The sequence below is a fragment of the Anarhichas minor genome, unplaced genomic scaffold (genome assembly GCF_050575085.1).
Source record: "Anarhichas minor isolate MPS153535 unplaced genomic scaffold, ASM5057508v1 ptg000006l, whole genome shotgun sequence".
NCBI lineage: Eukaryota > Metazoa > Chordata > Actinopteri > Perciformes > Anarhichadidae > Anarhichas > Anarhichas minor.
Window position 1 is genome coordinate 832,963 of NW_027466452.1, and position 24,375 is coordinate 857,337.

Genomic DNA, 24,375 nt, shown 5'->3' on the forward strand with positions numbered 1-24,375 from the left:
CTGGAGAACAGGGTGATGTGATCACGGGAGTGGGTGAGCAGGCGAGCAGCAGAGTTCTGGCTGTACTGGAGTTTATTTAGGATTTTGGATGCTGTGCCATGAAGAATACTGTTGCAGTAGTCGATTCTGGAGGTGATGAAGGTGTGGACCAAAGTTTCAGCAGCAGATAAGGAGAGTGATGGGCGGAGACGGGCCATGTTTTTTAAGTGGAAAAAGGCAGTTCTGGTGATTTGTTTGACGTGGTGTTCAAAGGAGAGGTTGCTGTCAAACATGACTCCGAGGTTGCGGATGTGTGGGGAGGGAGACAGAGTGGAGTTGTCGATGGTGAGGAGAAGTTGTGACTGGTTTTAATGAGGGATGTGGGACCGATGATGATCATGTCAGATAAATCCTACACACTGCACCATTAACGAATGGTAATTTACAAAATAAGGGTCAACAGAGGACTTCTAATTTCTAATCTAATGACGAGTGAACACAAGAATATAACTTCATCTTGTTTGTATCTTTAATGGGTCAAAGAACACATAGCCTTGAAATCATTTAAAAAAACGCTTTGTGTATTTGCCTTAAAGTAAAGCAATATCTGTATCTGTTCAAACAGAAATGATCAAATGAACAAAATGATCAGATTATCCCAGAAGAATATTTACATTAGAGAATGTTAGTGCTCATTGAAACTCATTCAGTTCTTTTACTTTCTCATTTAGGGTTCGGATCCGCTGCGCGTCTGCAGACGGGATTGTTTGATTTCAAAAATAAAAGATTTCTGGTTTATATGAGTGAACATGAAACACCAGATTATGCTGAAGCATCAAGCGGTTTTCAAGGAGTATATCTGACCTCAAGCATAATCCTAATATAACTGTTAAAATAAAAAAATGTTTCAACTTTCAAGGCATTGTACAAACCCTGCACATTGACTCAATGAGAGGTGGTTAGAGTAAATAATAGTGTCTACTACATGCTATTTTGTTTTACATGGATCACATATCTATTAAAAAGTGCACCCCTTGCTAAAATAGAGCAGCATATCCGCTGCTAGATAAAAAATATTCCTCCAGAGATGTGTGTGCTTACTGATGCCGTTGTCTCTGAGGTATCCAGCCAGGCCCTGTCTCTGATACTGCGGATCATTCTCTCTCTTCCAGGACTGGTACTGTTCACAGGACAGACCTGTATGCTGAGACTCCCACTGCAGACGATACAGAGACATGCATTTACACCAATTCCCACGGTCACCAACTATCCTCCTCCTGGTGAAATCAAAGCTTTAAAGAGAAGTCAATATTACGTTAGTTTTAAATTGGTCCACTGTGTTGAACATTGTAACAAAACTAAAAACATATTCCGGGCAGTTCAGTCGATTTTTTGGTTAGTGATATCTTTTATATTATTTTATATCAGATACAGACAGAAGAGAAAGAGAGACACATTATACTTACAGGCTTCTTACACTGAGCACAGAAACTGTTACGACACTGAAAACAGGTGACTTTAAGCTGGTCTCCATCATAGATGAACCCATATGAACACTGAGGAGAGGAAACAAGAGGAGAGGATACAAGAGGACACAGGAGAAAGAAGAATGATCTAATATGAATACACTTGCTTTGAGAAAACATTGTTTTAACTGTTGTCGTTAACTACATTAAATTTGCAAACAATGACTATAGAGAATATACTAAATATCATCTTTTAAGTCATTAAGTTCATGCCTGGGTAATTGGTCCCGGTATTTAGTTGAGTTGTGGTGATTTAAAACAATAGAGGAAATGTGTTAGATAAACATTCTTACAATAAAAGCTAATTATTTTAATATAAATATGCACTTTACTAAACTGATTGCACACTGGTGAAATAACAAACATGTACAGTGTCACTGAATCTACTTCGGGTCCCACTTAACCTTGTCACGTCATCTGATTTACTGACATTGCTGCTTTAACTACATTAAACATAACATTTTGACGCCAGTTCAGACACATCTACTGGTTAGGAAATGTTATATTGAAATACTATAATAGGTATAAAATACCAATCTGTTTGAGCAGTGCTTGTGCTGGTCATAGCACCGCCATGAAAATAGAGATTTGAATGTTATCGAAGCTTTCAAAGTCTAAAAATGTGACTTTTTGTTGACAAATCTAAGAGCGACTCACTGTGTACTTACATGACAGCACCAGAGGAACTTGGGGTCCTTGATTAGAGCCTGCTCTGTCAGCTTCTTATGGAACAGTTCATAGACTTCTGGCTCCAGACACTCACGCAGCTGAAGAACATAATACAATACAACCTAGAGATGAATCCCTGAGAGGTAGCAGGGACCCAGTCAGCATAGAAATGTATTTGTAGATGGGCTGATATTTTAAAGGGACACTCCACCGATGTTACTCATGAAAATCAAACACGTCCTCATACCTGAACAACAGAATAGGTCGTCTGCCAGTGACTCCCAAAGTGACATATAAGACAGTTGTATTTAACGTTGTGAAATGGTCACGGTGGCAGTTTTTAACACATGGTTTAAGTTGTGAAACAAAACTACTTGGTCATGTTAAGGTAAGGAAACCACTTGGTTATGTTTCGGTAAGGAAACCACTTGGTTAGGTTTCGGTAAGGAAACCACTTGGTCATGTTAAGGTAAGGAAACCACTTGGTTATGTTTAGGTAAGGAAACCACTTGGTTATGTTTAGGTAAGGAAACCACTTGGTTAGGTTTCGGTAAGGAAACCACTTGGTTATGTTAAGGTTACATAGTGCGTGACGTGGTTACGTATGCAGCTTATAAATAACTTAACAAGGGTTAGGGTTCACCTCGTTCAACACCAGGTTTTGTGAGTAAAAGTTATGGGTTTGTTAGAAAAGATCATTGTAGGGTTGTAATAAGTGTTTGTTACATAGTAAGTAACGTGGTCACGTACTGACGTGGTTATGTACTGACGTAGTTACATATTCACGTAGTTATGCATTAAGATAGTTACGTAATAACGTAGTTACAAACGGAACATAAAGGTAAAATAGTTGCTGCTATATTAATGCTCTAAACCAGGGTTCACTAGTAGGCGGAGCGCGGTCTGAACCCTGGACCTAAAACCAATAGATAAGTGAGAATTATTACATTTTGACGGAAGGCTTCTATTTTAACCGGCGCAGTGTTTCCAGCCTTCGTTCAGCAGTTCAGGAAACACACCGACCAATTACATGCGTTGTAAATCACATCACGTGATGCTACTCAGCCAATCAAATAAGTGTATTCTGTGATGGAGAGTTTTCCCTCTGCTAGTACATTTCTACTGTGACTTAGTTTATGTGCCTTACTCACTAATGAAACTATATATGTGAGATATGATTGTGTTGTAACACAGAGGGTGAGTTAACTTTAGATTCTTTAGATGACAAATTTGTACATTTAATACACACATTAGAAACTAGACAAACATCACTCACACTTTTAGAAAGTTACCACAAGCCACGTTAACTATTAGAGGTAAAAATGTTCAGAATGTCACATGCAGGCTGATTTACTTCACATGTGTTAGGTGGATTCGATGAAAGGTTAGAGGAAGTATGGTTTAGAGAAGTGGAGAAGTTATGTATAATGGTATAGTGAGCAAATACTGCTGCTGTCTCTGTTTCTCTGTCTCCCACACAATCAGAGTTAAAGGGGGAGATTCCACATGTGTTCTGGTACGAGGCCCAGGAATGGTGTGAAGGACATGTCTGACTAGCAGCTCACTCAGACTCAATGCACTGACTTCAGAAACACAGAGGATCCTGATAAACTCTGATAATAAGGATGGAGAGATGCATAACATGTTGTTAGGGGTGACCGTGGCTCACTGGGTTAAGAGGGTTGTCTGGCAACCGGAAGGTCAACGGTTCGATCCTTGACTGGGACTGGGATGGGTCACGTGTCAAAGTGTACCTGAGCAATACACTGAACTGTCATTGGCAGCCCACTGCTCCCTCAAATGCAGAGACAAATTTCCCCCTTAAAGGGATCAATATAGTATAATACATTTAAAAAAATTAAATTAAATTCTCTTGAACAGGAAATGCTGCAATTGCTGGAGATTTTTTTTTTAGGTTACTCTTTTCAGCTCACACAATGATGCTGCAGTCTGCGCTGCAGTCTGCAATACGATGAAAGCCTTCTCTGGCCAGACATTAAATACTTTAAAGACAGACTTCTTTCCTCAATGTTTCTTGTTTCAGTATTCGGTATTATACGACTCACTCTGTACTATTGAAGACTTTTTCTCCTGATAAACATCCCGACTCAAGTGAGATTTACACACACTCTATCTCCCTGTCACACGGTGGAGACAGGGAGAGAGATTGAGTAGTTGGAGAATAATAGGTGAGTCAGTGAAGTTATTTCACATGACGTTCACCAAAAAGAGAAAAGTGGTCAGAGAGACCAGAGTCTTTAACCATTAATGAACAGACTCTTATAGGTTCATTATTCCCATTGGCAGTTCATAACCAGTGTGTCTCATATGTTCAGAGACCGTGACGAGTAATAAAAGCAGTAATATGAAGCGACACTACGAGACAAAGCACAACTCTTTTGAGCAAACGTTCCCACTCACATCTAAATGAAGACACAGAAAATAAACCTAAGAGCCCAATATGATCAGAATCCTAAGGCATGAATTCACTGTCCAACAATGATGTTAACAGAGAGAATAGAGCTGAAACAAGTGGTTTAATAACCACAGATAAAGTCCATGAACACTCATTTCTCTTTTTAGAAGATGAGAATAATATAATGTGGGTTTCTTGGTTGACATCACTTCACACCTGAATGAACTGAATTTAAAGCTGAAATAAATGTTTCTAAAATGAAGCACATTTTTTATAAGCTTTCTGTTGTGTAATTTATTCTTTAATCCAGCCCTTATTTTACTTGAAGTGAGAGAAAAGCATTTATTTATTATTAAAGTATGTATTATTTAGAATTCATCCAGTTCAACTTGAAATCTGACAATGAATATTGTTGAGATATGATGAGATATGATTTAATTGAACTTTCTTTATTTGATTTGAAAGGAAGTTGTTGACTACATACAGATGTTAATACAACTGTTGGCTACTTTAATATGGGACTAAATCATAGCGCAAGTTAGACATTATTGTGATGTTCCCAACCTTTGCATGAGGGAATTCTCTCCAACATGACCTGGCTGAACTTTAATTGAATAGCCCAGCTCTAAACCGTGGGAATGACAGTGAGGATATCTCGCCAACTGCTGCTTCTATTTTGAACTATTCTGCTTTTTTAAATCTCTTGTATTTCTTCCTTATCTATATGTAGGAATAATACAGTTTGATGTACTGTGCAAAGCATTTGCTGCTCCTGAAAAAAAAAAAAATAACGACGACTAATCACGAGTGGAATTGCGGCCAATGATAGAAACAGGAATTGGGCATTACTTGCAACCACTATCTGCCCCGTGTCAATGTCTGATTCACTAAAGACATGAGGGTTAATAATATCACAGCACAAACATAAAGACATGAGGGTTAATAATATCACAGCACAAACATAAAGACATGAGGGTTAATAATATCACAGCACAAACATAAAGACATGAGGGTTAATAATATCACAGCACAAACATAAGGGTTTGCAGCTGAGTGCAATTATTCATGTGGCAAAATAAGAATGTTGCATTTGCGCCAAGAATGCAGGCAGAACAATAGAGAGAGAAAAAGAAAAATGACATTTGCAGATGGAGAGCTACAAGTCCTGACCGACGAGGAGCAGAGGCATTCCTCCAAACGTCAGGCAAGGACTTTAAACGTGAATGAGAACATTGATGTGGGATTTAATATATTTTTCTGTCAGTATAAATGCTCTTCAGTTACTTTCTGAAGCTGATCATTTCACTGACTGCATGTGGCTATTAATCTTTGTGAATTGGACTGTTTTTGCAAGGAGGCTCATTTACATGGAATGGGGAAGATTTTTCACCAAATGTTTGCACGTGAGCAAAAAATCACATGTGCAAATAGCACACAAGAAAACAGAATTTTGTCGTGCCACTTTCTGGCGTGACCAGGCACCAGTAGTCTGTATCTTATCCTCCCTCATACAATCCTTGGTTGGTCTGCCACCCTACCTGGATGTCCAGGGTGGAGAAGTAGCTGTTGAGGTGTTCAGGGTCATTGATGTCAGGCTCCCAGCAGACCGGACACACCATGTCTCTGATGTGTTTGTCCCGAACAGCGATGGTGAAGTGCTGCTGGAAGCAACCACAGCACACGGAGCACTGACACGACGTCAGAGACTGCATCTGAAAGAGAGGGGGGGGGGGCATGACTTCAGACATGCTTCACCGCTGTAGAACTCATACAAAGATTTTTTTGTTGCCGTCTCAGTACCTTGCTGTGGGGGAAGATGGAGAGGCAGATGGGACACTCTTTAGCCAGCACTCGCTTGATGAACTCCCTGTCGTGGGACTCTCGCACAGCCTGCACCACGTCCTCCAGTGAGTAGGGGGCGCTGTGCTCCAGGAGCAGCGACAGTGCCAGCTCACAGCGACCCCAGCTGGGGAGATCGTACACCGCGAGTAACCTCCGACATATGCGCTGGAAGACACGTAGTGGAATTATGTAGGGTACTACAGCGAGGCCAGACTTCACAAATCCAATCAGCTATCCCAGCCATGACCACTTGGGGCAGCAGAAGATGCTGAGAACACAACATTGACATATTATCATAAAGTTGTTAGGGTTGACCGTGTTAGTGAACAGTTTCACCCATGTCACAGACACAGTGCAACATTAATGTTTAATAAATACATTTTCCCTGCATTTTCCCGACCAGCGGAGTTTTGCTGGCAGGTCAGCGGCGAGCTCGGTCGGCATGGAGGGAGGCGGTGTTCATCTGCATCTCCTTATCGCTCTAAACTCTAAGCCCGCCCACTTTTCAGCAGCCCAATCAAATGCACAGGATTTGATTTAAATGCCTCTAGAACACTCAAATATTCCATTTCACTGTGAGCACTGGAGCTCAGGACGCTCTGACTTCCGTTTCACTGGGACTTTCAGGTGGATGACTGAATAATCATACATAAGCATGGATGAACTTGGCATGATAAAGCATGGCTAACTTGCTTTCTCCTCTGCAGCGTGTTGTACTTTCATACAAACATAGCTCTACAGTGACACCTTTGGCATTAACAAGGACTTCAAATACTTTCCCTCCTTGTGGCACGATTGCAGAAAAAGAGTAAGGTTGTTATGGTAGTATATGCATCCAGCAGCAAAAGTTAACTGTGGTCAATGACCCGCCGCCTGACTGATTTGTCCGCAGAGCCCCGAAGACCCGCCCCCGCTGCTACACAGAGCACAAGACGCATGTTTAGCTTGCTAATATTTTGTCAAATTGCACCAACTTTGACACTGCCAGTCCTTGGGTCCCCAGCAATACCCAAGCCTACACACGTAGGACACACACATACATACAGGCAGATAGATAGACAGGACCGCTGCAGGAAAGACATTTTTTTGCAGGCCATCCCGGAAGTTAGCGTCGCACTGCGTCGCTCGACAAAAAGTCACTGGCCACGACTTTTGCCGGCTTGGAGGCATAAAAATGACCACGGTCTAAAAAGTGTATTGTAGAAATGTGGCTTAAGTCTGGCAGGCAGCCACTACGCTGGCGCCTGCTCAAAGGGGATTTGACACCATGGATTGGCCACCAAGTGAAACGTACTGTTACCTTGATTTCATTTTATCATCCGGAGCTTGAGTCTGATTTCAACACCTATTAATTATGTTAAATCCTCAAATCAATGCAAATCCTCTGAGTTAGTATTTTAAAGTCATCAAAAATAATCTATCCACAGTGTTTTCAAGTCTTGTCCTGTATTATACTCATGTTAAGGGAAGCATTCGATGAACGAGTGCTCCGAAACCTGCAAACATTATCACTTGCTAATGCTAATGTTAGTAAAATGGCCTTTTAAAGTAAAGATGACATATTTCTCTGGGTTTGAAGATTGTTGGAAACATTTGGGTAGGAGTTTGCACGTTCTCCCCGTGGCAGCGTGGGTTCCCTCCGGGTTCTCCGGCTTCCTCTCACAGTCCAAAAACATGCAGCTTAGGTTATTTGGAGACTCGAAATTGCCCGTATGTGTGAATGTGAGCGTGCATGTTTGTCTGTCTCTACATGTGCCCTGCGATCAACTGGAGACCTGTCCAGGGTACCCTGCCTTCGCCCAATGTCAGCTGGGATCGGCTCCAGCGCCCCGCGACCCTGAATAGGATAAGCGGTTTGGGGAATGGAATGGAATTTGGGATAGTGTAAGTACACAACTCAACAAAATATATAACATAGGTCTAGTCATTTTTAGAAATTGTAATGCGTTATCAGCTTTTTTTCACATTTCACTCTCTGTGGCCTTGAATTGCAATTGCAAATATTATATTTGCCTGCAGCATATAAGTCCTGCACCTCTATGGAAACAGCACAATCATGTCTAGAAGCAGAGAGAACTCAGAAATGTTGTTTGTGCAGATTAAGGCTGTTATATTAGCATACATCATAAAAAAGTTGAATTTCTTAAAAAATGGGAAATCAATGGAATCTATTCCCCCACAAGTGTTACTAATGTTAGTTCAATGTACATAGCACATAGAGCCTCCATTCCCATCAACATGTTCCTCTCCTAACAGCCTCTCCTGTCAGCTCCTCAACGCATGTGTTCAGCAGCCAGCAGTTCAAGCTTTACAGAGCTTTTGTCATGGGACTGTAGGTCTTAGCCGACTCAATCATGGCTTCCTAGTTGCACTGAGGAGTGCAGAATTAATATCTGGTTTGAGTTAACGATTTATTTAAGGCCAGATTTTAAATGAGACATGTAGAATAAAATGTTTTAGATGAAATATCACAATTTTAAGCTAGATTTTGGCTGCCTTTTCTGAAGCAAGCGATCATCATACATGATGTGTACCATCGGAAAGATGGAAATCTGACAATAATGTCGGTTTTCACAGCTTCTTGCTTGGAAAAAAGGTGTAATTTTGGCAATCATGCTCTTCAATCCAGCCGAGAGGGTTTGGAGTACAGAAGATTAACGGGACTGGACCCAGGCCTGATGAATATGCCTGCACCTGTTTGTCAGGGTGATGGATGTCCACGGGAGGCTCGGGCTTGTCACTCCAAATGTGCTTGTGGAAGGGCTCCAGGAGTGGTCGCTGCAGCAGGGCCAGAGCCCCTCTCACCTCACCGCCGCTCTGCCTCAAGACCTCATGGCAGCGAGCCTCGTCGCTGAAGCCCAGCGCACACAGCTCCTTCACCTGAGCGGTACGGAATAAAAACATCACACCATCTCTCGAAGTAAAGGGAGACCGACCGAATGTTGTCGTGAAACTGTAATTGTCGCGGAGACCTTGGCTAGTCTGTCTCTCAGAGCTTGACTGGCAGCTCGCTCGGTGTCGCCCCCTGCTGTCAGCCAGGCCTGCTTGGCCTCCGCTCTGGACAGCTGGACTGCATTCACAGGTTCCGCCTCTTTCCCGGCATCCTCAGCAGGAGCTTCACACGACCTGCTCTGTGTTAGAGGAAGGTCAATCGCTAACAGAGGAACATAAAGCCTTCAATTGTACAGAGAGAATCATACTGACTGTGCGCTCTGCTGTGTTCTGGTCACAGGCAGACTGAAGGGGAGAGGTTGCCACCGACGTCCTGATCAGGTCTAACAGCAGAGGAAGCTCCGTCTTTAACCACTTGCACGGCAGGATGCTGCTGTCCCCTGCTACTGTCCTGCTTGTGTACACCTCCTCTGGACTCACTCCTTTCTTCTCCCCATCCTAACACAGAGAGAAAAGGACAGACGCAGTAGAATGCAGACATTACTTGTATTCTAGATCCGAGGTTGATTGACAGGTGATGAAGTTGACTTGCTCTGATCAGCTGAATGAGCTTCAGTCCCTCCTCCTTCATCAGCCTCTGCCTCCAGGAGTCCAGGTCTTCGGGGGCGGGCTCTTTGGGTTTGATCGTCAGCGCGGGGACCCGTCTGACCGGAGAGGGAGGACGGAGCTTCGCGGGCAGGGGGGCGGGCTCCGGACGAGCCAGGTCACACATCTCACACACCGTAGCAGGAGAGTAGTTCAGATAGGTGCAGAACTGACACACCCACTGGGCAGGGAGACGCAGGGAGACACGGAGAGACACAAAGAGATGCAGAGAGAGGCAAAGAGACACAGACAGAGGCAGAGAGACACAGAGAGACACAGAGAGAGACGGAGAGAGATGGAGAGACACAGAGAGACACAGACAGAGATGGAGAGACACAAAGAGACGCAGAGAGAGGCAGAGAGACGCAGAGAGGCAGAGAGAGGTAGAGAGACACGGAGAGAGGCAAAGAGAGAGGCAGAGAGACGCAGAGAGACAGGGAGACGCAGAGAGAGACAAAGAGACACAGGGAGACACGGAGAGAGGTAGACAGAGACAGAGGCAGAGAGACACAGAGAGGCAGAGAGAGGTAGAGAGACACGGAGAGAGGCAAAGAGAGAGACAGAGAGACGCAGAGAGACAGGGAGACGCAGAGAGAGACAAAGAGACACAGGGAGACACGGAGAGAGGTAGACAGAGACAGAGGCAGAGAGACACAGAGATGTAGAGAGACACGGAGAGGGAGAAAGACCCGGAGAGAGACACAGAGAGAGACAGAGAGACACAAAGAGACGTGGAGGGAGGCAAAAAGACACAAAGAGACACAGAGAGGCAGAGAGACACACAGAGAGCCATAGAGACACAGAGAGATGCAGAGAGACAAAGAGACACAGAGAGGCATGGAGACACAGAGAGATGCAGAGAGAGACAAAGAGACACAGAGAGGCAAAGAGACACAGAGAGAGCCATAGAGACACAGAGAGAGACAAAGAGACACAGAGAGGCAAAGAGACACAGAGAGAGCCATAGAGACACAGAGAGAGAGGCACTCAGTATACGGAAAATCTTTTCGTGTTAACTGCACATTTTGAACGCATTTTGAAGTGTCCTTGAGCAAGACACTGAACCAGGTGGCACCTTGCATGGCAGCCTCTTCCATCAGTGTATGAATGGGTGTGAATGGGTGAGTGTAGATATGTAGTGTACAGAGCTTAGAGGGGTCAGAAGACTAGAAAGGTGCGATATAAATGCAAGTCCATTTACCTTCTTGGATAAGAAGAAATATGATTTAATCATCTCAAAAATAAGATATTATGACTTTCTTGAATTTCCCTTGCTGCAATGTATGCAGGCTTTATATTATGGTGTAATTGTGGGTAGTACAGATTAAATGGTTTTCACAATGACATTTAAGATTGTTCTCCTGTTAATTATATGTAAAAGAAAAGCCTAATTAATCCACTCTGATTTAAAGGAACAATAAAAGCTGACATTTTGACAGCCACTGGATGTATGTAATGTGGCTTTGGGAGACAGTCTCTTGTGCCACTAGCTGCCCTGACATTTTGTTTTCATGCTTGCAGTAAGTGAGAAATTCAAAACGCAGGCACCAAATATCAACACTATGGACTCGTCTGACTTGTCTGGGGAGGAAAACTCAATGTAAAACACAAAACCGGTCAAGGTATAATGCCACTGATAGACTGAATTTACCTCTAAATGTTTACTTGATTGGATTGAGACACACATGATTTGATAACAACACTGAATGTCTATAGCTATGCTAGCAGCTCTGTGCAGCTGTGCTAAGCTAAATGCTAACTTTCTCACAATGGCAATGTTCAGTGTTCAGCAGGTGTATAATGTATAATGTTTACTATGTCGACCATCTTAGTCTTGTGTGTTCGCATGCTAACAGTTGCTAATCTGCACTAAACGTACAGAACTGAGGTACTAAACCAAAGTATTGGACATGTTGACACGTAAGAGGTTCTGTCAGAGTTATTACAATTTATCTGGAGAGGAACATGAATGTGTTTACCAAATTAGGCAATCTGTCCAATAATTGACGAGGCATGCTAAACCATGAATGTAAACTTCATGGTGATGCTACTGCTAGCCTCTAGGGTCAAATCAAACAGACTCAATGTATTGCGGCTTCTTCTGAGTTGGATGTAGTAAATGACTAAATAACGCAAAAATGGGGTACAAGTTGTAGTAGTGGCCCCCCATCCATCCAGACTGCTCTCCTGCGCATATGGGTGTATGACGTATGAGGCCTGTGTTTTTTTTAACATGAAATGACCTTGAAGAGAACACAAGAAGTGGAGCGCCAAAGCGAGTATCTACGTGTTGAGGTCGGGAACAGAGATGGAAGATTCGACAAACTAGCCCTCGCGTTGCTTTGCAGTACGTGAGTTAGTGTGTATACGAGGCATCGCAGATCAGAGCGCTTCAAAAAAGAGACTTACAAATAAAAGACACCTTCCACTGAACATGATAGGCAATTTCAGATGCATTCAATAATAAATAAATAAATACAACTAAAAATAAACAACTGTATTTCAGCGAAAAATTTGAATTGTGTGAATCATTAGTTATTAATAAAGAATAGATTTCCATAGTCCAATCTGACTTTAAAATGTCAGTTCACCACCTCAGAGTGTCTTTGAGAAACTTCCTGTTTCCACAAACCAATTTTGCTCCAAAGTATTAGCAGACCACCTCAGAGTGCCAGACTATATCAGCACATCAGCATCATGTTGAATATGAAAATGTCATAAAGGCTCCATCTAAACTCAGATTCATTTACTAGAATGATCCCGCCGGTATGATCATACGCATTAAAGGGTTAAATCAAACAATTATGAACATAAAACAATATAAAAATAGAGATACTATTTAGAAGTCATATCCTGACTAAGACCAAGCTCGATGACTATTACACACACAAACAGTGAACTAACCTGGCTGTCAGGGTCACCGGGCATGCCCAGTACTGGTGCTGGTGGTCTGGGGGGGGTGATGGGTGGGTGTGACGGGGTCACTGGAGGTCGTGTGGCCAAACGAGGTCTTTCACACACTTTGCACAGAATACTGCTGGCTGCGTTCACCATGGTGCAGCTCTTACACTGCCACTCTGAGAAGAACACATTAACACACACACACACACACAAACCTCACTCAGTTCAATCACGTCCTCAACTTAAAAGTACCTTGGCTGTGGTGGCAATTTTTTGGCCATTGTCAAGTGACAATAAAAGGTTAAAAGAGATTAAAGATGAAGTTTAAATTCAAAAATAACAGCTGGTATTCAAATGATAGTCTCCTTTAACAGGCCGGTATGCACAAACATATACAGGCAGTTAAAAAAGAGCAGGAAAAAAATGTACCGGTTGCTGGCAAAGATGTAGCATTTCAAAGTCAATAGACTGTATAAATATATATATATATACACAACTCACTTAATCTAGTATTAGTTGTATTTATTTGATTTTATCGCAGTTTCCATGGTACTGATGCAACTAGAGTGCAGTAGAATAAGGAGGTGGGTTTGGATACTGGACTGGTTGGGATAGCTGTGGGATGCACCATGAGACAGCACAGACCAGTAATGGTGGCAGGCTGAGATTCATCTGCTTTACAGCTGATCAGCTCCAGGCGAGGCCGCTCACACTCCTCACAGAGCACATCCTGGATGGAGTTGACTTTGGTGCAGTGGAGGCAACGCCAGGTGGAAGAACTGAAACAGGGGAAGAGGGGACAGTTATACTGCTGTGTCAGTTTGCATGGACTAATTATACTGCATATCCATACACATCGGTTCTGTTCACACACTTATCAGTCATACAAGCACTCAGTTCCAACACTTTGACTTACACTGTTAGACTTTGCTGTGATCAGCTTTAACATCAACCATATTCCTGACTAGCCGTGTTTCCATTCACATATTTTAAATGACTTCCTCAACAGCGCTTGATTGAGGTCCTTTTTTGTGGCATTTCACAAGTTCACTTAAATTTAAACAATTGACCCTTCGAAAGTCCCGAATGCAGACTGCCAGCTCTGAACAGGGTCAGATAACTCAGCTCTGCTCCAGAGACTCTCATCAGTGGTTTCAGATGTTCTTCATCTTCAGGCTGGTTTAGTGGATTTGGAGCTCGTCATGGTTCAACGTGTGATAGTGATACTCGTTACCCGGAGAGGTTGGAAAGAGATATACGTAAAGTTCTAAAACTTTACATTTCTACCTTAAAAAGCTGTGGATCTAGCATTAGCAAAGTATGTTAGCATATCATAAACTAATGTTAGCACTTCTATGCTATGCTAGCTACTAAACATATACTGAATGTTATTTAATGATTGTAACAGTGAATAAAGAGGAACAGTTGTTCCTTTATTTCATTGTCGTCTGTCTGGATCTCCAGGTGATGTGGTGGTTCACGTTTACACTGTGACATGTAGCTATAGCTTCTATCTTTATCTTTTTAACATGTCTTCACTGCTGAATCACTTAGACATCCTGGATTCTCCTTCAAATGCATATTATTGACCCATACGTTTGCTTCTCTCTGAATCACTTTATATATGTATTCAGTGAGTGCAGGTAGTGACAGTGTGGGCTCCATGGTAGCTCTGACAGCTTGATGGAGTAGCAGCAGGGGACGGGGCTTAGAAAAAGGGTCAATTGAATGGAAACACCGCTCCTGTCTGTAACCCACATCATTTGATTGGTTGAGCTTGTTTGGCAGCTCGGTTAGCCAACCATAATTCAGATGAAAATGTAAATCAGCAATTTGCATTTCATTTTAATATAATTTAATTTAAATGCACTAAATAAAAATAATTGAATGATTAACTTCCTGTCTAACCAGCATAGAAACGACAACAACTGATCTGCACCAAACCACAGATGGGGAAAGAGGGCAGCTGAGCAGCAATGATGACATACACCTGCTGAGAACTTTTAGTTTTCAAGTCAAGTATTCAGAACCATCACTGCTGTGGACAGTGGAATCAGAGTATTCCCATTTTATATTTCATACCTTTGACTTTTCCTGTTCTGGGATGATGTTGACACTGATGACAATGACAAGACAGCTGTTCGCCGGTGGTTGGCCCTCTCAGGGTAGGAGTGGTACAATCTGTCACATTCTGAGCAGAGCCCCTGGAGGCAGGTGAGGCAGTGGGCAGAGATGCGGAATATCCCACAGATAGTGCAGTTCTCTGAAACAGAGAGAACAATTTGCTCAACCAAACACTGTCGCGTCATTTTTTACTATGAATCTTGGCCAAATCACAGATTATATTGCCACAAAATCAAGATACTTTTCTAGTGAAAAAGAGAAACACTGGAAAAAACACACAAACAGGAAGTATATGTGGATATCTTCTCTGTTCCATGCCAATACTCTCCGGTTGCTAAAGTATATCTACAGTATGTAGTCGTTGGCCAGCATATAACAGGCCTAGCTGCTGGATGATGGTGTTAGGTGTTAGGACGGTGAGTGTGTGTTCCAGATGATGACAATCTGTTTTGAAAAGAGGTTGTGCTAGGAGGAGTGCCGTTACCTACATTTATAAAGTTTGTCTTTAAGTGAGTACAAAGTCATCCAAAGGACGTCGAACTCCTGGTAAAACAACATTATGGTGCTTTACCTTGATTAGAAAAAGGCAGGTATTTTCAGAAAATACTTGGCGGGGGACTGGATGAACCATCTGTCAATCAAACTCTTGCCTAAGAAGAGCTATAACATATTTTCCATGGAGAGAAGCCTTCAGTGTCGTTCTTTGCGTTCTTTTCCCGATGAAGAAATACCCTCCACTTCTGATATAACTGACGCTATTGCAGCATCCACGTTAACCCTCTCACGAACCGCCATTGTTGTTTAGAACAAATATTATCCTCTGCGTGTCCTCACAAGCACATAAGCAACGCCCCCAGCAGCCTGTAGCCTCTCACAGGATGCCGACTGGTCCAGGATTGCCGGACACAAATGCCTTATTTGAAGCCTGACAAGATGGATTTTGGTGTGATTTGTAATTACATGATTCTCGTCTGATCTGCGAAAATCCAGCTGCTGTGCAGACTGATGCGGACCCTCAACTGGAGTATGAGTGGAACCACTTGCGAATCCACGCAACTAGTACAAGTCCGCAGCTGTCTGCAGAATGGGGAATATATACCAGGCTTACGACACGTCAAGTTATTGTTCTTGCTTTTACAAGTTGTTATTAGCTGTACCTAGGCTGCTTCAGTGTTAATACTTTTGCAGTTCCTGTCTGTGCAAGGTAGGTGTGATTTTGGTTTCACCTGGTCAATTGCTCTGCTAAGTGGCAGGGGAGTGGCTATCACATCTCAAGGATATAAATAGTCCAGTCAAAGTTTTCACTCCAGTGTGTATTTTGCTTCTGGAGGGATACTGAACTACTGACAGATGATTTTGCCAACTTCTTTGACAAGAAGGTAAACGATATCAGATCCTCCTTCTCTCAGCCCCCCTTCTCCCTGTCCACCCTCGCCACCCTCTCCAGCTCTTCCCCCACAGCTCTCCCTCCCCTCTCCATGCCCCATCCTACCCCATCTGGCTCCCCTCTCCCCTAACCACCCCCACGACGTGCTCCCTCGACCCGATCCCCTCCACTCTTCTTCAGTCTATTGCGACTGAACTCCTTCCTTTCCTCACCCACCTCATCAACACATCTCTTGTTTCAGGATGCTTTCCCACATCTTTCAAGACTGCCAGAGTCACCCCCCTTCTGAAGAAACCATCACTTGACCCCTCTGATGTCAAGAACTTCAGACCGGTTTCTCTTCTACCCTTTCTATCCAAAACACTTGAACACTTCAACTGTCTTCCTATCTCCACCAGAACAGCCTCTTGGACCCCCACCAGTCCGGGTTCAAGGTGGGTCACTCGACTGAGACAGCCCTCCTTGCGGTGACAGAGTCGCTTCACGCCGCGAGAGCGAACTCTCTCTCAGGCTCTTGTCATCTCCCGCCTGGACTACTGCAACTCACTACTTGCCGGAGCCCCGGCGTCGGCCATCAGACCTCTGGAGCTTGTCCAGAAAGCTGCAGCTCGTCTGGTGTTCAATCTCCCCAAGTTCTCCCACGCAACTTCCCTTCTCCACACTGGCTCCCTGTAAGAGCTCGCATCCAGTTTAAGACTCTGGTGCTAGCCTACAGGGCAGTGAAAGGAACAGCTCATTCCTATCTCCAGGCCATGGTCAAGCCCTACACCCCCGCCCGACCACTTCGCTCTGCTGCCTCGGGGCGATCGGTTGCCCCGTCGCTCAGAGGACCCTGCGGCCTATCGACCCGGTCACGGCTGTTTTCTGTCCTGGCCCCACAGTGGTGGAATGAACTCCCCACTGACGTCAGGACAGCAGAGTCGCTGCCCATCTTTCATCAGGCTGAAGACTCACCTCTTCAAGAAGTACTACCCTGAGCCTTCCACTTAGCACTTATTGTAGTCATACTAATTTGTTGCACTTATTGTCTTCATATTAGTTTGTTTCTGCATTGTACTTTTGCTCTGGTTTATCCTCTTAGATACTTGTTTAAAAAAGGAGATTCACTTATGACTTCTGGTGACTAGTAGTTATCTTGAATACCTATGTTGAATACACTTATTGTAAGTCGCTTTGGATCTGCTAAATGACTGTAATGTAATGTTATGTAATTCATCATGATGTTTCAATGTGTAAAACCAAAACCACGTTCTTAATTAGCAAGGGGAAATGTCTGATAAGTGTGTGTGGCAGTTATTACAGTATGCAGTCTGTCTATAAATGGACAGATAAACAAGCATACATAAATCCATAGCTAACCAAGATAGTTGATGCAGTAAAAGCGTGTTTTCTCTCCTCACCTGGGTGCTTGTTTGAGGAGGTGGGAAAGACCTGAATGGACCGGAGACTTTGGTGGTTGGTGGACAGGGACTGGCCACGACTGCTCACCCTGGAAGAGTGATGGTGGAGGGGGAAGGCCAGAGACTTGGTCTGACCACTTGAGTGGCATGAAGTGGAGGAGAAGTGGCAGATCACAGCATCAGTGTTGAGACCTACATCCTAAGAGGAGAGAAGAGAGGGGCAAAGCTGACTTGAAAAATCGGCACGACGGGTCATCATTAACTTCCAAATAAGAAATGGCTCCGTTCAGTGTGATGTAATACTATTACCAACATTTCACCAGACACAATGGCTTCATTAGACAAAGCTCAGCCGACTGTGTGAGTATCTTAAAAATACTTTTTAGTAGACCATTTCCTTTCTCCTTTCACTGCAGCTCAACACTGTCCACCTGACTCACCTGGAACATAATAAGTATTTTATTCTTGCTTTTACTAGTGGTCTTTATAGCTGTACTCAGTTGTGAATGCTTTGTGAGTTTCTGCTTGTCTGAGGAAGGTGTGATTGAGTCTCACCTGGTGAATAGCTTTGCCAATTGCCAAGGAGGAGCCTGCACTCCTGGCAGACAATGAGCAATCAGTAAGTAGCTGTAATTAACCACTGCTGGTGGTTGAAGCGTCAGGCGTGCACTAATTCATTGTTTGCCAACCGCCAATAAACCTCAAACAAGAAGAAGAAGAAGCGTCAGGCGAACAAAGGCAACAGGGCGACTTTGTCAAGCCTGACTTCTCGAGTGTGTACTTGGGGAGTTTCTATTTGTCTACCATGTGTTTGCATCCTATTTCTGTCCGTTCCTCTGTCCGGTGGTCACGTAGACATTGGGCCACTACCAGGTGCCGTGACCCCACTAACCTCATCTGTCCTACTCTCTCAGCTCATGGCGAGCGAGTGGTGGCAGGGGGGCTCTGGAATTGCCAGTCGGCAGTGCCGAAAGCTGAGTTCATCTCAGGCTACGCATCCTTGCTCTCCCTCAACTTTCTTGCTCTAACTGAGACCTGGATCACACCAGAAAACACCACCACACCCGCAGCTCTATCAGATGTGTACTCTTTCTCTCACACTCCCAGAGCTGCGAGGCGAGGTGGTGGTACTGGCCTGCTAATTTCCCCAAAATGGAAATACACTCTTGTCTCTGTTCCACAGTTCTCCCCGTCCTCTTTCGAATTTCATGCTGTTACTGTCACTTATCCAGTCAAGCTCACCATTGCTGTTGTGTATCACCCACCAGGTGAGTTCACCACTTGGTGAGTTCCTGGAGGAGCTAGACATATTAGTCTCGCACTTCCAGGACGATGGCTCCGCACTCATCCTGCTCGGCGACTTCAACATCCAGACTGATAAATTAGAACCTCTTCTTTCCTTCCTCTCCTCCTTTGACCTTTACCCCTCCTCTTCTCCTCCTACCCACAAGGCTGGCAACCAGCTGGCTCTTATCTTCACGAGACACTGTTCTACTGCTAACCTCTCCGTCACTCCCCTCCAGCTCTCTGACCACTATTTCATGTCCTACTCCCTCTCCCCCCTTACTTCCTCCACCTACCCACATGGTTTCTACCCGTAGTCATCTCCGCTCCCTCTCCCCCGCTGATCTTTCCTCTTCTGTTACCTCTGCCCACCCTGAATCCTTCTCTCTCCTATCCCCTGATACTGCTACTGATCTTGTCCTCGGCACCCTTTCCTCTTCTTTGGACAACCTTTGTCCCTTTACCTCCAGGCCTGCACGGCCAACTCCACCTGCCCCATGTCTGTCGGACTCAGTGCGTACTGATAGACGGACCGGACCCTAAGAGAGGCTGAGCATAAATGGAGAAAAGGCAAACTCCCGGAGGACCTTCTTAACTTCCAATCTCTTCTTTCCACGTTTTCCTCCTCTCCATCTACTGCTAAAGCTGCTTTCTTCCGCTCTGAAATCCTAACCTCTGCTTCCAATCCTAAAAAACTCTTCGAAACTTTCTCTTCACTCCTCCAACCCCCCCCCCCCTCCCCCTTCTCCTACTTCCTCCCTTCTCCCTGACGATTTCGCCAACTTCTTTGACAAGAAGGTAAACGATATCAGATCCTCGTTCTCTCAGCCTCCTTGTCCCTGTCCACCCTCTCCCTCCCTCTCTCAAAGTCCCTGTCCACCCTCTCCCTCTCTACCCTCTCCAGCTCTCCCTCCCCTCGCCATGCCCCAGCCTACCCTATTTGGCTCCCCTCTCCCCTAACGAGGTCCTCAACCTTGTTACATCTAACCGCCCCACGACGTGCTCCCTCGACCCAATCCCCTCCCCTCTTCTTCAGTCTATTGCGACTGAACTCCTTTCCTCACCCACCTCATCAACACATCTCTTGTTTCAGGATGCTTTCCCACGGCTTTCAAGACTGCCAGAGTCACCCCCCTTCTGAAGAAACCATCACTTGACCCCTCTGATGTCAAGAACTTCAGACCGGTTTCTCTTCTACCCTTTCTATCCAAAACACTTGAACGTACTGTCTTTAATCAACTGTCTTCCTATCTCCACCAGAACAGCCTCTTGGACCCCCACCAGTCCGGGTTTAAAGTGGGTCACTCGACTGAGACAGCCCTCCTTGCGGTGACAGAGTTGCTTCACGCCGCGAGAGCGAACTCTCTCTCCTCTGTCCTGATTCTCCTGGACCTGTCTGCGGCGTTTGACACAGTGAACCACCAGATCCTCCTCTCCACCCTCGAGGGGATGGGAGTCTCAGACTCTGCACTCTCCCTGTTTGCATCCTACCTGACGGGTCGATCCTACCAGGTGACATGGAGGGGGGCCGTGTCTGAACCACGCATGCTGACTACGGGGGTTCCACAAGGTTCAGTCCTGGGCCCCCTTCTCTTCTCGCTCTACACAACATCTCTGGGTTCTGTTATTCGCTCGCATGACTTCTCTTACCATTGTTATGCCAATGACACCCAGCTGGTCTTGTCATTTAACCCCGTTGACTCTCAAGTGGAGGCACGCATCGCTGCGTGCTTGGCTGACATCTCGAAGTGGATGACGACACACCACCTCAAGCTCAACCTGGACAAAACCGAGCTACTGTTCCTCCCGGGGAAGGGTTGCCCGCACCGAGACCTGTCCATCACCATTGACAATACCGTGGTAATGCCAACTCGGACTGCGAGGAATCTGGGTGTGACCCTGGACGACCAACTGTCGTTCTCAGCAAACATTGCATCGGTTACACGCTCCTGCAGATTCCTGCTCTACAACATCAGGAGGATTCGCCCCTTCCTCACTGACGAGACGGCGCAGGTGCTAATCCAGGCTCTTGTCATCTCCCGCCTGGACTACTGCAACTCTCTACTTGCCGGAACCCCGGTGTCGGCCATCAGACCTCTGGAGCTTGTCCAGAAAGCTGCAGCTCGCCTGGTGTTCAATCGCCCCAAGTTCTCCCACACAACTTCCCTTCTCCGTTCTCTACACTGGCTACCTGTAAGAGCTTGCATCCAGTTTAAGACTCTGGTGCTAGCCTACAGGGGAGTGAAAGGAACAGCTCCTTCCTATCTCCAGGCCATGGTCAAGCCCTACACCCCCGCCCGGCCACTTCGCTCTGCTGCCTCGGGGCGATTGGTTGCCCCGTCGCTCAGAGGTCCCTGCGGCCGATCGATCCGGTCACGACTGTTTTCTGTCCTGGCCCCACAGTGGTGGAATGAACTCCCCACTGACGTCAGGACAGCAGAGTCACTGCCCATCTTTCATCAGGCTGAAAACCCACCTCTTCAAGAAGTACTACCCTGAGCCTTCCACTTAGCACATATTGTAGTCATACTAGTTTGTTGCACTTATAGTATTCGTATTAGTTTGTTGCACTTATTGTATTCATATTAGTTTGTTGCACTTATTGTATTTGTATTAGTTTGTTTCTGCACTGTACTTTTGCTCTGGTTCTTAGATGTTTGTTTAAAAAAGGAGATGCACTTATGACTTCTGGTGACTAGTAGTTTTCTTGAATACCTATGTTGAATAGACTTATTGTAAGTCGCTTTGAATAAAAGCGTCTGCTAAATGACTGTAATGTAATGTCCAGGAAAAAAAAGCAATTTCATTCTAAAAAGATTGTTACTTTGGAAGATATCCATTTGATTTGTCCAACTCAGACTGCTGGTGCCTCATATTAACTTCAGATAAACTTCACAACACATTTTTGCACAAAACAAGGACGGCCCAATTGTTATGCATTTTTTATTCTTCTGTCTGCCATTAAAATTTTGTCCATGAAATTATGTTTTCAAAGCTGGAGGACAGAGCTTGGTCACCTGCATCTAGACAACATAAACATGTACATTAATAACAATGTAACATAGTAATCAGTAGTGGACATTATTGGGTTTACCCTGTGATACTGGGAAGGAATTTGAGCCCTCAGATCCTCAGTGTTATGCTCTACAGCTGAATAGGAGTGGTAGATGAAAAATAAATCATTTGGTCTGAAGAAACACGTCCGGTCTTCTGTTTTCTTTGTGAAATAGGTGTAAAACAAAGCTGTATGTAACTGGAAAAAAAAGTTTCAGTCAGTTGCAATGAACTGAAATGACATTTGGTGGTCATGTCATGTCGAGCGTATTGAACTCCGTTCCCTGCCAGTCTCAATCATTATATTTGGAGAAGAGCATCTATTATAGGTGTAAGTATACAATTCCTAGTCTGATGCAGTATTGATTTATCCCATAATCCAATCTATACAAAGTATATTCTTTGAAACATGTAACTGAAGATAGATATGATGGTAATCTGAATGACTCTACCTTGTGTCTTAGTGTAGGAATGATTCTCTCGTAGAATTCAGGGTGGGGATGAGCCTCCTGGGATTAGACCAAATACGTTATCATTAATGCTTTGTATTCAAAGTCAAGCAAAACAGTCACTGCACTTTGCATACACACATACCAGAGCAGTGCCTTGGAATAAAGCAGTTCATGACTACAAACTTACATAAAATATAAAGATTTCAAAGCCTTCTCTGGCTCTACAGCAAACTGAGGACAGTTTGACAAAGTAAGAACTTTGCTGCAGCAAACAATTGCGCAATTATTAAGAATGCTTATGCCATTGCTGGCGACAGAAGATGCAGAGGAATCATTCTTCCCCAAGAAAACCAATCAAGTGTAAGAAGTTAATAGACATGCATGAGTTACACACACACACACACACGCACGCAAACACACACACACACACACACACCTTAATAAGCATTTCGAGCTCCATCCTCAGACTCATCACTTCTAGCGTTACCGCAGCAACGCAGCCCACATCAGGATCCGTGACATCATCAGGGAAGCTGAGCCCGTCTGGCTGCTGATTGGAGTAACCATAGAGACAGAGCACTGCTCGTCCTCCCTGGGTGCAGAAAGAACAAAAGGGATGTAATGTGACCTCAACTTGTTTTTGGTTTACTTTCCCAAACAGTTGAGTATGAAGGTGGACCTCCCCAGGTTCTTTATGTAGAGGTTCTGTCAGTCAGCACGAGGAATCTTCTCTTGGGATCGGGAGTAAAAGGGACAGGATTGTGAGAAAATTGTAGCAGTTACGGGCCAGTATAAAAAGCATAGACTGTATGAAATATGGATGTAGTCTCCATAATGTCACCCATAGGTGGCCACCAGTGGGGGCTCCTCAATCTTGGCAGTGACAACACAGGCTAACTCTAAAAATAGGCAAAGACGTGGGTCGTCGTGGGAGCTGAGGCGATCCAGAGTGTGTGTAGCAGTGCAGACAGCTAGTGACCTGAGACGACACCCACCTGGCACTCAAACGGCTACACCCTTAATTATGCATCAATAATTCTAATTCTAAAAATGAACTAATAAAAATGACTTATTACTCATTAGCTATAGAGACCAAAACCGTTTTTTGTACGAGGCTGTAAACATGTTTATTTCTGCTGTAAGGTTGGGCATTTTAACATGCAGGTTTATGGGGATTGAACAGGCAGCAACTTTCAGTTCTGAAAAGTGAAGCCGATGCAGAAGTGCCTTAAAGCTGCATTCTCTCTAGTGTCCACCAGGGGGCGACTCCTCTGGTTGTATAGAAGTCTATGAGAAAATGACTCTACTTCACTCTTGATTTATTACCTCAGTAAACATTGTAAACATGAGTTTATGGTCTCAATCTCTAGTTTCAAGTCTTCTTCAATACAGCATGATGTTCATTTAGTACATTATGGTCCATTTAGAGTCAAACAGACCATAAAGCAGAGGATGCTTTAGGGCGGGGCTACACAGTGATCGACAGGTCGCTCGCTACCAGAGACGTATACTGTGGGTACATCCTCTGTAGCGTCACGTGAAGTGGCGTCTGTTTCTGATGTCGGTCTGAGGAACGTTGTTAGGATCGCAACGAATGACGTCACGTATGAGCCTCAAGACGCACCGTCACCAGAAGAATACACGAGTTGTATGAAAGGAGAGGACGACTAAAGCGACGGCGTTACAACGTGCAGCAGCTGCTGCTCTCACTGGAGACTACTGGACATTGCTGGGTCACCATCATCACCTCGGAGTTACAGCATTATATTGATATTGATATATTGAACAGTAGAGCTGCATTCAC

The 24,375-nt window shown here is 44.4% G+C and overlaps 1 protein-coding gene across 1 annotated transcript in view; it reads right to left on the minus strand.

Annotated features, from left to right (window-relative positions):
• Positions 1-24,375, minus strand: part of rnf31 (ring finger protein 31) — a 58,970-nt gene that overhangs the window by 18,112 nt on the left and 16,483 nt on the right. Inside the window, exons 4-18 of the mRNA XM_076078899.1 lie at positions 23,008-23,163; positions 22,572-22,628; positions 17,782-17,980; positions 14,953-15,133; positions 13,516-13,649; positions 12,874-13,046; positions 9,917-10,150; positions 9,637-9,822; positions 9,405-9,563; positions 9,127-9,312; positions 6,391-6,597; positions 6,129-6,302; positions 2,174-2,272; positions 1,446-1,535; positions 1,081-1,195 (exon numbers count right to left, since the gene is read on the minus strand). Coding sequence (XP_075935014.1) covers positions 1,081-1,195; positions 1,446-1,535; positions 2,174-2,272; positions 6,129-6,302; positions 6,391-6,597; positions 9,127-9,312; positions 9,405-9,563; positions 9,637-9,822; positions 9,917-10,150; positions 12,874-13,046; positions 13,516-13,649; positions 14,953-15,133; positions 17,782-17,980; positions 22,572-22,628; positions 23,008-23,163 — 2,350 coding nt within the window. The remainder of the gene's footprint in view (positions 1-1,080; positions 1,196-1,445; positions 1,536-2,173; positions 2,273-6,128; positions 6,303-6,390; positions 6,598-9,126; positions 9,313-9,404; positions 9,564-9,636; positions 9,823-9,916; positions 10,151-12,873; positions 13,047-13,515; positions 13,650-14,952; positions 15,134-17,781; positions 17,981-22,571; positions 22,629-23,007; positions 23,164-24,375) is intronic.